This window comes from Amblyraja radiata, chromosome 7 (genome assembly GCF_010909765.2).
Source record: "Amblyraja radiata isolate CabotCenter1 chromosome 7, sAmbRad1.1.pri, whole genome shotgun sequence".
Lineage (NCBI taxonomy): Eukaryota > Metazoa > Chordata > Chondrichthyes > Rajiformes > Rajidae > Amblyraja > Amblyraja radiata.
Window position 1 is genome coordinate 90,758,031 of NC_045962.1, and position 12,150 is coordinate 90,770,180.

The window sequence follows — 12,150 nt, forward strand, 5'->3', positions numbered from 1 at the left end:
TACTAAAATGATCCCAGTTAATGTGGGCAAGTTGTAATCACTACTACCCTATTCTTCTTACACTCTCTGTAATTTCCCTACATATTTGCTCACATTGAATGGTGGTGCTGGCTCGAAGGGCCGAATGGCCTACTCCTGCACCTATTGTCTATTGTCTATTGAATGGCGGTGCTAGCTGGAAGGGCCGAATGGCCTACGCCTGCACCTATTGTCTATTTGCTCCTTGGGTTCCTGTTGATTGGTGGCCTGAACTATATTTTTAGCAAAATAATGGCCTCTTTTTGAAGATCTATCCATTTGTCCTCGTTTGAAGACTCTGATGATAAATAAAAGACCATTCTAGAGGACTATGCTGCACACTACAGGCCTGTGTGTTCAATAACATCATCTACCTGCTACCTCAGTTTCACATTCCTAGACTAACTCTATATCCTTTGATCATCTTCGGATCTACGGACCTAGTGCTGGCTGGGAAATGGGATTAGTATAGATAGCTACTTGATAAGTAGCATGGCCGAAGGGCCTGTTTCTGTGATTCTACACCAGTATAGGCGCACTGCTCAGGAATTAATCTGCTGGACCTGAACTCCCTCTATTGCAAACATAGCCATCCTTGGGGAGTCAGACCTGGGCACAGGATGTGGTTTTATATCATCTCCCCCAAGGTTTCTTACAATAAGGCCAACATATTGTTCAAGAAGGAACTGCAGATGCTGGAAAATCGAAGGTACACAAAAATGCTGGAGAAACTCAGCGGGTGCAGCAGCATCTATGGAGCGAAGGAAATAGGCGACGTTTCGGGCCGAAACCCTTCTTCAGACTGCTGCACCCGCTGAGTTTCTCCAGCATCTTTGTGGACCAACATATTGTTTGTCTTCCTGACTATTTGCATGCAGACCTTGAAAGATTTATGCACAAAGACATGCAGATTCTTCTGAAAACGAACATCTTGCAATCTCTCAGTAATTACCAGAATATTCTGCCTTTCTCTCAGTTTCCATCTGTCATGCCTTTGCCTATTAACAGTTGAGAATCCCTTGAAGCTTCTCTGCGCCCCTACACAGCTCACACTGCTGACTAATGGGTAGATGCTACAATAAACTTACAAGCACAATAGCCTTAAAATGATCTCAAGTAATGGAACATGAAGTTTGTGTGGGTGGGTGCACAAGGTTAAACGCTGTTGCAGGAACCACAGAATCATTAGAGGAGTATGCTGCCCTCCACAGGCCCATTCTCTACATTTAAGCAATGTCATATTTAACAACAGCTGAAAGGTGAATCTTTGGAAGCCATTCTTGTCCTATTCTTCAAACTGAATATTTATTGATCTTAAGATTACTATCAAAGATGGCAGCTGAAAAAAAAACCTGCTGTAAATACTGACCAGGTCAAGTAGCATCTGTGGAGAAATACCATTAACATTTCTCCCTGAGATGTTGCCGACCAACTGAATGCTTTCAACATTTTCTACTCTTCCTCCAAATTTCTACCATCAACCTTTTCAATGAATTCTTGACCATTTGAGATAATCCTTTCACAACTCTTATGCACAGATTAAAATCAGTAGTTACGAGATGAGATACGATTAGAATCGCAAGATAATCAGCCCTCTGGTTTCTGCCTTTTTCATATTTCGAGCAAAACTTGTTACGATTTCAGATTAATATTCCAATTCAAAAGTCAAGAATGGAAGAATAAAATCCGCATCAGTTCAGTTTAGTTTTATTTGTCCTATGTAGGTTAACACAGGGTTAACGGTACAATGAAATGTGTTTGACAAGACACCATCATTTAATACCACAGGCTCTTTACCACATAACACTTGTTTCTTTCAATCCTCACTGCGACTTCTGCCCCAACTACACATTCTCTACATCCCACATCTTGCTTTTATCGTGTTAACTATGGCTTTCTCTGCAGGTAGTGCTTGACATGAGTATTTCCTGATCTTTAGCCTCAGTGGTGTCCAGTCTTTGGCCTTATTTGGTGATGTTTCCAGTCTGTCCTCTGTCCTCAGTTTTGCTCTTTGCGAACAGATGATGTTGATCCATAATGCGACCATCTTTCCTGCTAATGGTGAACATGGTGTGGGAAGTGGCTGGCATGTCATAGAACATACAGCTAGAACACTCTGGCCTTTCTTTCCTCTGCTTCAGAGCCTGGCGGTCCTTAACTCACCACTCAAAGTTTATAGATGTTGCAAAATCTGGAAAGCTCTGCCTGAGGGGCTAGAAATATCTAGATGAGTATTTCAATTACTGTCATATTAATGTACAGATCAAATGCAGATAAATGGGACTAGAAGAGATAAGCACAATGGCATGGACATGAATGATGGGCTGAAGAGTCGACCCATACTGTTTAACTTTGATTCTTTCCTTTCTATTTTGGTGCTATTTTCTTCATATTTTTTCGAGCATTTTATGAATCCATTTGTCCCCATTTGATCTCAAGTTCAGCACTGCCCATTGGTTTAATATTTCATTCGGCTATCAGCCGCGTCGGTGAATAAAAACAGCAAGAAACTATGCCAATTATTCAAAATGAGCTTTATTTGTTCATGTTAGATTGATGAGCAACCACATGGATATGCCATTAAATGGGCGAATGTGAGGCTGAGGAGATGAATGTAAATGTTCTTGCAGCTTGGCCAGAACAGATCCGTCTTACTTCCCCTCGTCCACTCCTGCATTTCACCAGGTTCACTTTACATCAGATCAAGCTATAAAAAAGAGCAAACCAAACTAGTTAAAAACACCTGCAGCTGAATCTAATTCTGAAACTTTGCTAAGATTGGGGTAATTTTCTTCAATTACAACTTCTGTCACCTACGCCTCATCTTTCATGATAATTAATTTCCTCTTATATCTCGTATAGAGAGAAACTAGAACAGCAAATGTCATATATCAATGTTATGGTGATGACAAACTAGGAAATCTTAATAGATTTTTATGCAACTCTTTTCATTTTACATATTCGAGGATGTAGCCAGGACTAGAGGGTGTGAGCTATAGGGAGAGGCTGGGTCTCTATTCCATGGAACGCAGGAGGATGAGGGGTGATCTTATAGAGGTGTATAAAATCATGAGAGGAATAGATCGGGTAGACGCACAGAGTCTCTTGCCCAGAGTAGGGGAATCGAGGACCAGAGGACATAGGTTCAAGGTGAAGGGGAAAAGATTTAATAGAAATCTGAGGGGTAAATCTTTCACATGGACAGTAGTGGGCGTATGGAACAAGCTGCCAGAGGAGGTAGTTGAGGCTGGGACTATCCCAGAGTTAAAGAAACAGTTGGACAGGTACATGGATAGGACAGGTTTGGAGGGATATGGACCAAGCGCGGGCAGGTGGGACATGTTGGCCGGCGTGGGCGTCGGGTCGAAGTGCCTGTTTCCACGCTGTATCACTCTATGACTATATTAATTGACAGAAAAGTGCATCATTAGTAAAGTTATCACTAATTAGCTGCGATCATTAATTGCCATCAAAGGTTGCTCAGTATCTTTCTGAAGGACTACGATCCTTCTGGTGACAATGCTCCTATAGTACAGTGTGTGGGGGGGGGGGGGAGAGTTGCAGAATTTAAACCCAGCATCAATGAATGAAACTCAACCCCTTGTTCTTTTTAATAATGGGGATGACAGGTTTGAGAGGTGCTGTCTGGGTGACTAATCACAGTGCATTTTATAATTGCTACACACGATAGCCAACATGCTCTACTCTCAGTAGATGGATCCAATGATTATATTAGATGTTGTACCGATCAAGGTGATTGTTTTGTCCAAGAAGCAACAAATGCAACATTTAAGAGGCATTGATAGGACAATGAGATGGAAATATCAAGTGCTAGAAGGCACATGGTGAAAGGAACAAAGTTTAACCAAGATGTGCGGAGCAAGTTTTTTCCACAGGGAATGGTGGGTGCCTGGAATGTGCTTCCAGGAGTCGTGGTGGAGGTAAGTAGGTAGGTTTATTGGCCAAGTATTCACATACAAGGAATTTGCCTTGGTGCTCCGCCCACAAGTAACAACATGACATACAGTGACAGTTACGAATGACTCAGAAAACACTAAACATTAATAATAATAAGACATTAATGATAAAACACCATTGATCAAGCATGTGAACCAACAAAATACCAGATCAAAGGGAGGCTACAGATTTTTGGCTGTTGAGTAGAGCAACTACTCGTGGATAAAAGCTGTTTTTATGTCTGGCTGTGGCAGCTTTGACAGTCCGGAGTCGCCTTCCACAGGGAAGTGATTCAAAGAGTTTGTGGCCAGGGTGAGAGGGGTCAGAGATGATCTTGCCCGCTCGCTTCCTGGCCCTTGTAGTGTACAGTTCATCAATGGAGGGAAGGTTGCAACCAATAATCTTCTCTGCGGATCGGACGATTCGCTGCAGCCTCCAGGTAGATAGAGTAGTGGCATTTAAGATAAGCACAAATATATGCAGGGACTTGGAATTAACCCTAGGTTATGGAAGGAGCGTTCAGATTCAGATGGCTGATAACAGAGGGGAAGAAGCTGGTGGTGTCACTTTCAAGCTTATGTATCTTCTGCCTTATGGGAGGGGGGGAGAAGAAAGAATCACTGGGCTGGGAAAGTTTTTATGCAGATGGTTGACGTTTCTGGTCAATGGTTTCCAGACTTGTCATCCAAATTCTGTTACAGAACCAGATAGTATTAGAAACGTTTCCATTTCAAAAAGTGAAGTCAAGTAAAGACAGCACTGAGTATAGTTTCAATCTCTCTTCACCTGAGCAACATCAATTAACCTATAGCCATGTGCACATAAATATTATGCTAAAATATTACCTCCATGCTTTATTATTATCAGAGAAGTGTGATTGACTTTAAGGACAAAGGTGTGTGATGAATGATATGACAAATGATTAAGAAGGAACTGCAGATGCTGGAAAATCGAAGGTAGACAAAAATGTTGGAGAAACTCAGCGGGTGAGGCAGCATCTACGGAGCGAAGGAATAGGTGACGTTTCGGGTCGAGACCCTTTTTCTTCTTTAGTTACATAAGAATGTAAATTGCTGCCAATTAGGTATATTGGGAATGTGAAGAAAGACCTGCTGGTGATGATCAGAGCACTAACCAGTTCATCGACATCTCCTTCATCCATGTTCACCGCCTTCTCTTCCATGGATGTTTCTTCTGGGAGCAGAAACTGAAGAGGACACAGAAACAACTCAGAACCACAGGAAAATGCACCAGAATATGTTCATCCTTATTCATTTATGAAACGTGGATGCCAATGGCATTAATGATCCTCCAACAATCGCACATCTTGCTGAGCTGAGCCATTTCAGGCGACAGAAGCAGGAAATGGGGAAAGTAGGTACGGATGTTGGATTTCATGTCCTGATTGTCAGCAGTGAAGTAGATGGATAATTGATGGTACCGGGGAAGAGTCAACAATGACTGCTGCTCCTCTCACACAGCTGGGGTGACCAAGAGGTCCTGGTCATGGGGTGAGGCTGGGCAGGACTGGCAGCTCAAAGTTCTGGGGTGGAGGTGCTACGGACGTGGTAGAGATGAGGGTAAGAGAGGAGGGATGATATGTGGTCACCATAGTACAGAGAGAGTACATTCCAGAGGGAACATCGGGCAAGGCTATGTGGGACTGCCTGCCTTTGTGCACAGGGCTTGGGATGGAATTTGTTACATATGTCCAGGAAATGTTCTCCAATCGATGTATAAAGGGCCGTGCCTGAGAGATGGGAAAGTGACTGAAACATCAACACTTTAGGACCAGTCACCATAATTCTATTGGTTTTAACTTAGTTTTGGAGAAAGATAGGACTGGTCCACAACTGCGTCAACCTAATGTTGATGGCATTAGACAGGAAGGACAATAAGGTATCATTGAATAGTTGAATTTAATTGAATAATGAAAGCTGATGCAGAAGGCATTTAAATGGTGGCCGATTAGGTGGCAGAATGGTGGCCGATTAGGAAAAGGGGAGATGCAACGAGACCTGGGTGTCATGGTACACCAGTCATTGAAAGTCGGCATGCAGGTGCAGCAGGCAGTGAAGAAAGCGAATGGTATGTTAGCATTCATAGCAAAAGGATTTGAGTATAGGAGCAGGGAGGTTCTACTGCAGTTGTACAGGGTCTTGGTGAGACCACACCTGGAGTATTGCGTACAGTTTTGGTCTCCTAATCTGAGGAAAGACATTCTTGTACTCGTTAGAATTTAGAAGATTGAGGGGGGATCTTATAGAAACTTACAAAATTCTTAAGGGGTTGGACAGTCTAGATGCAGGAAGATTGTTCCCGATGTTGGGGAAGTCCAGAACACGGGGTCACAGTTTAAGGATAAAGGGGACATCCTTTAGGACCGAGATGTGAAAACCATTTTTCACACAGAGAGTGGTGAATCTCTGGAATTCTCTGCCACAGAAGGTAGTTGAGGCCAGTTCATTGGCTATATTTAAGAGGGAGTTAGATGTGGCCCTTGTGGCTAAAGGGATCAGGGGGTAAGGAGAGAAGGCAGGTACAGGATACTGAGTTGGATGATCAGCCATGATCATATTGAATGGCGGTGCAGGCTCGAAGGGCCGAATGGCCTACTCCTGCACCTATTTTCTATGTTTCTATGTAAAAGTGAGACTGGGAGCCTGTATGATCCTGTTAGTGAACAGCGAGTCGAGGAATCTTGGTTGATGATTAAATTAGATTAGATTAGATTATTTAATGACCACACAGTCAAGCTGGTGGAATTCAGGTTCAGTACAGGATGTTACAAGGTAGGCTGATTCCCGTCAAACATTACATAAAACACAACATCATACAATATACAGTACATGCATGGGGAGGATATGTGCTGTTATCATAGTGTGTTCAGAATTCGGATTGCGTGTGGGTAAGAACTGTTTTTAAATCGAGATGTCTTGGCGGGCAGTGAGCTGTAGCGCCTTCCTGATGGCAGCAGGTGGAAGATGTGGTGAGCTGGGTGGGAGGGATCAGAGATGATTTTCTTCACCCTTGACACGGACCGTTTGTGATGGAGTTAAGGGTCTGGTCAGGAAAAAGAAGTCACTTTCCAAGTATAAGCATCTGTGATTGAGGGGTGGGTGGGATGTGGGAGGTCATTCTGAGGGCAGAGTGAGATACGCATAGCAGATAAGGCAAAGAAGATCCAAAAAGATTCTAAGGGAGTAACATGATAGCAGGGGACAGTACAGGTCCCCTCCAGGATCAGTGTGGTAAACTAGTGTGGAGCCTGGACATGTATGTAGGGTGGAGGAGGATATGGGAGTGGGTTCAGGAGAAGGAAGCAACATTTTGGAGCATATCCATATTAACTGGAGGAGGTATTAAAGGTGTCGAAATACTTAAAGATGTATAAATCCCTGGGGCCTGACCAGGCCATGTAGAGATAGAAGATATGGCTTCCAGCCCAACTTGAACACGTTGACCAACATGCCCAATCCACACGACCCACCTGCCTGCATTTGGCCCATATCCCTCTATACCTATCCAATCCACATATCCATCTAAATGCTTCTTAAACTTTGTGATAGTACCTGTCTCAACTACACCCTCCGGCAGCTCGTTCCATACACCCACCACCCTTTGTGTAAAGAAGTTGGCCCTCAGCTTCCTATTCAATATCCCCCCCCCCCCCCCCTCACCTTAATGTCCCTATGTTCTCTGCCAGTCGATTCGCCCGACTCTGGGTAAATGACTGTGCATTTAGCCTCTCTATTCCTCTCATGATCTTGTCCCCTCTATAAGATCACCCCTCATCTTCCTGCGTTTCAATGAATAAAGCTCTAGCCTGCTCAATCTCTCCTTACAGCTCAGGCCCTCCAGAACCAGGGGCCACAGTTTAAGAATAAGGAGTAAGCCATTTAGAACGGAGACGAGGAAACACTTTTTCTCACAGAGAGTGGTGAGTCTGTGGAATTCTCTGCCTCAGAGGGCGGTGGAGGCCGGTTCTATGGATACTTTCAAGAGAGAGCTAGATAGGGCTGGAGTCAGGGGACATGGGGAGAAGGCAGGAACGGGGTACGGATTGGGGATGATCAGCTATGATCACATTGAATGGCGGTGCTGGCTCGAAGGGTCGAATGGTCTCCTCCTGCACCTATTGTCTATTACCCTCGAGTCCTGGCAACATCCTCGTAAATCTTCTCTGCACACTCTCCATCTTAACATCTTCCCTACAACATAGTGACCAAAGCTGAACACAATACTCTGAGTGTGGCCTCACCAACGTCTGAACCAACTGTAACATGACCTCCCAACTTCTACACTCAATATATTGACTGATGGCCTTCTCGACCACCTTATCTACCTGTGACGCCACCTTCAAGGAACCATGCACCTGTACTCCCAGATCCCTCTGCTCTACAACACTCCCCAGAGCTCTGCCATTCACAGTGGTCCTGCCCTGGTTTGACTTCCCAAAATGCACCACCTCGTACTTCTCTGTATTAAATGTAATTGACCTTGCCTCAGCCCACATGCCAAACCGATCAAGATCTTGCTGCAATTTATCACAAACATCTTCGTCATCTACAACACCACCCACTTTAGTCATCTGCAAACTTACTAATCATGCCTTGTACATTCTCATCCAAATCACTGATATGGATGACAAACAGCAATGGACCCAGTAATGAACTCTGATGCACACCACTATCTACCACACACGGTGCCTCAGGAAGGCCGTCAGCATCCATAAAGACTCATCACACCCTTGTAACGGACTGTTCGAACTACTTCCCTCCGGCAGACGTTACAAGGCATTCTACACCCGAACCTCCAGACTCAGAAACAGCTTCATTCCCAGAGCTATAGCGGCTCTGAACCGGCCCTGCTGAGTGCCCCCCACCCCCCCTGGACTGTCTCCCTCGGATGGTCACGTCACACAGCTTATTTATTTTTTTTTCTTTTCTTTACATCGGTTGGAAGCTGCATACTAAATCTCGTTGCACTGATGTGTAATGACAATAAAAGATATTATTATTATTATTAGTCACTGGCCTCCAGCCCGAAGGACAATCTTCCACCATCACCCTTCATAAGGTCATAAGGAATAGGAGTAGAATTAGGCCATTCGGTCCATCAAGTCTACTCCACCATTCAATCATGGCTAATCTATCTCTCCCTCTTAACCCCATTCTCCTGCCTTCTCCCCATAACCTCTGAACCTTCCCTGAAGCCAATTTTCTATCCATTCAGCTATCTCTCCTTGGATCCCATGCGATCTAACCTTCCAGAGCAGCCTACCATGCGGAACCTTGTCGAATGCTTTACTGAAATCCATACATACAACATCTACAGCTCTGCCCTCATCGACCTTTTAGATCACATGTTCAAAAACTTAATAAGATTTGTGAGGCACGATCTCAGGCACATAAAACCACATTGACTGTCCCTAATCAGCCCTGACCATCTAAATGCATGTACATCCTCTCCCTCAGAATACTCTTCAGTAACTTTCCCACCACAGATGTCAGACTCACTGGCCTGTAGTTCCCAGGTTTTTCTCTGCAGCCCTTCTTGAAACGAGGAACAACATTTAGGGATAGTCAGCATGGCTTTGTGTGTGGGAAATCACATCTCAAGAAATTGACTGGTTTATGAAATAGGTGACGAAGAGGATTGACGAAGGCAGGACGGTCGACATTGACTTTAGCAAGGCCTTTGGCGAGGTTCCACATGGTAGGCTGTCCAATAATTTGGGTTAGAAAGGTAAATCACGAGATACAGGGCATGTGTACAAATTGGATAGATAATTGGCTTGGTGGTAGGTGTCAGAAAGTGGTAGTGAAGAATTATTATTCAGATTGTCCCTCCCTTCACCACCTCCAGTTTAAATTCCATTTGGAATATTTTGGAGGACCAAGAAACCAAGAACCAAGATTGGAAACCTAAACCAATTGTATATCTATGTTGTTTGCATTAATGATTTGGATGAAGATGTAAGTGGTATGATTAATGCGTTTGCAATGACATCAAAATTAGTGAGATGAAGCAATCTATGGTTACGACAGGATCTAGAAATAATGACAAGGGAATGGAAGATGGGATTTAAATTGGACAAGTGTGAAGCGATGTATTTTGTGAAGTTAATCCCGAGCAGGTCACACAACTAGTGAGTGTTGTAAAACAGAGGGGGCATGCTGGTCTTCACAATGCTATGAGGCATGCTAGTCTTCATAACGCTGAGGCATGCTAGTCTTCATAATGCTATGAGGCATGCTAGTCTCCATAATACTGGGGACATGCTAGTCTTCATAATGCTATGAGGCATGCTAGTCTTCATAACGCTGAGGCATGCTAGTCTTCATAATGCTATGAGGCATGCTGGTCTTCATAATGCTATGAGGCATGCTAGTCTTCATAAGCCAAGGCATTGGAGATATGAATTGGGATGTCATGCTACTTTTAGTTTTTAGTTTAGTTTAGAGATACAGCGCGGAAACAATTTTTACATTTACCAAGCCAATTAACCTACAAACCTACATCTTTGGAGCGTGGGAGGAAACCGAAGATCTCGGAGAAAACCCAGGCATCGTAGAAAACATGAGTTAGGCTGCACTTAGTGTGATAGATGTGATTGAAGTATTGTGTGTCCCACACCATAGGAAGGATGTGAATGTTAGAGCAAATACAGAAAAGATTCATAAAGATCTTGCCCGAATCGGAGGGCTTGAGCTATCACGAGAGACTGGATAGGCTGTACCTGTAGAAAAGGAGGCTGAGAATGTTATGATGGAGGCATAGACATGGGTGAGGTTGATAGCCAGCCACTGTTTCTCATGGTAGGGATGTCTCAAACGGGTGTGAATTGGCTTTAGGTGTGAGGGAGGTGTAAAGGGGATGAGAGTTAAATAGGTTGCCAGAGGAAATGGAGCAGGAAGGAATGGGAACAATATTTAAGAACCATTTGAACAGATAATTAAATGCACGGCATAGAAAGATATGAAATTAATTAATGCAGGTAGGATTAGTATCGATAGGCATAATAGCTGGCACAGACCCAGCGGGCCAAGAAAGCTCATCAATCCACTACATCCTCTAAAGGCTAAAGAAATTCAGACTCTTACCAATTTCAACAGATGGAGCTGAGAAAGCAAATAGATATTTGTACCTGCTTGGCTTCTTCACTGGTCACTGTACTTCCTGCATCTTCATTCCTTGTGATGAGAGAGACAGAATCTGTAGTTCAGGGATAGATTGTAAAGATTACCATCATGTAGCACATTCTGGAGATAATTGTAACGCAGCCTTGCTTCATAAAACCAGCTACTGAATATGTGTGATTCGGTCAAATCATTAGTCAGGAGTGGTCCTGGAGGACTATGAACTTGCAAATGTTACTCTGCGGTTGAAGAAGGGAGCGAGTTAGAAGAGTGGAAACTATAGGCGGCTGAGCCTGAATTCAGTGGTCAGTGATACAGTGTGGTAAAGTCAATGTCGACCGTCCTGCCTTCATCAATCCTCATGATCACCTATTTCATAAACCAGTCAAATTCTTGAGACGTGATTTCCCACACACAAAGCCATGCTGACTATCCCTAATTGTCCTTGTCTTTCCAAATGAAAATAAATCCTGACCCTCAATCTATTCCAATAACTTTCCCACCACTGATATAAGGCTGTGTGGGAAGGAGCTGCAGATGCTGGTTTAAACCAAAGATAGACACAAAATGCTGGAGTAACTCAGCGGGTCAGGCAGCATCTCTGGAGAGAAGGAATGGGTGATGTTTCAGGCCAATACCCTTCAACTCTGTAGTTCCATTACTTTTTCTGCCTATTTCCTTCGTTCCATAGATGCTGCCTCATCTGCTGAGTTTCTCCAGCATTCTTGTCTACCCTAGTCCCACCTGTCTGTGTTTGGTCCATATCTGTCCAAACTGATCCTATCCATACACCTGTCTAACTGTTTCTTAAACATTGGGATAGTCCCAGCCTCAACTACCTCCTCTGGCAGCTTGTTCCATACACCCACCACCTGTGTGAAAAAGTCACCCCTCAGATCTGGTCCTCGATTCTCCTACTCTGGGCAAGAGACTCTGTGCATCTACCCAATCTATTCCTCTCATGATTTTATACACCTCTATAAGATCACCCCTCATCCTCCAGCGCTCCATGGAATAGAGACACAGCCTACCC

At 43.9% G+C, this 12,150-nt stretch overlaps 1 protein-coding gene across 1 annotated transcript in view; it reads right to left on the reverse strand.

Moving 5' to 3' along the window:
• Positions 1-2,535: 2,535 nt before the first annotated feature.
• Positions 2,536-12,150, reverse strand: part of xrcc5 (X-ray repair cross complementing 5) — a 72,979-nt gene continuing 63,364 nt past the window's right edge. Inside the window, exons 19-21 of the mRNA XM_033024968.1 lie at positions 11,126-11,193; positions 5,111-5,182; positions 2,536-2,725 (exon numbers count right to left, since the gene is read on the reverse strand). Of these exons, the coding sequence (XP_032880859.1) occupies positions 2,711-2,725; positions 5,111-5,182; positions 11,126-11,193 (155 nt within the window). The 3' untranslated portion in view covers positions 2,536-2,710. The remainder of the gene's footprint in view (positions 2,726-5,110; positions 5,183-11,125; positions 11,194-12,150) is intronic.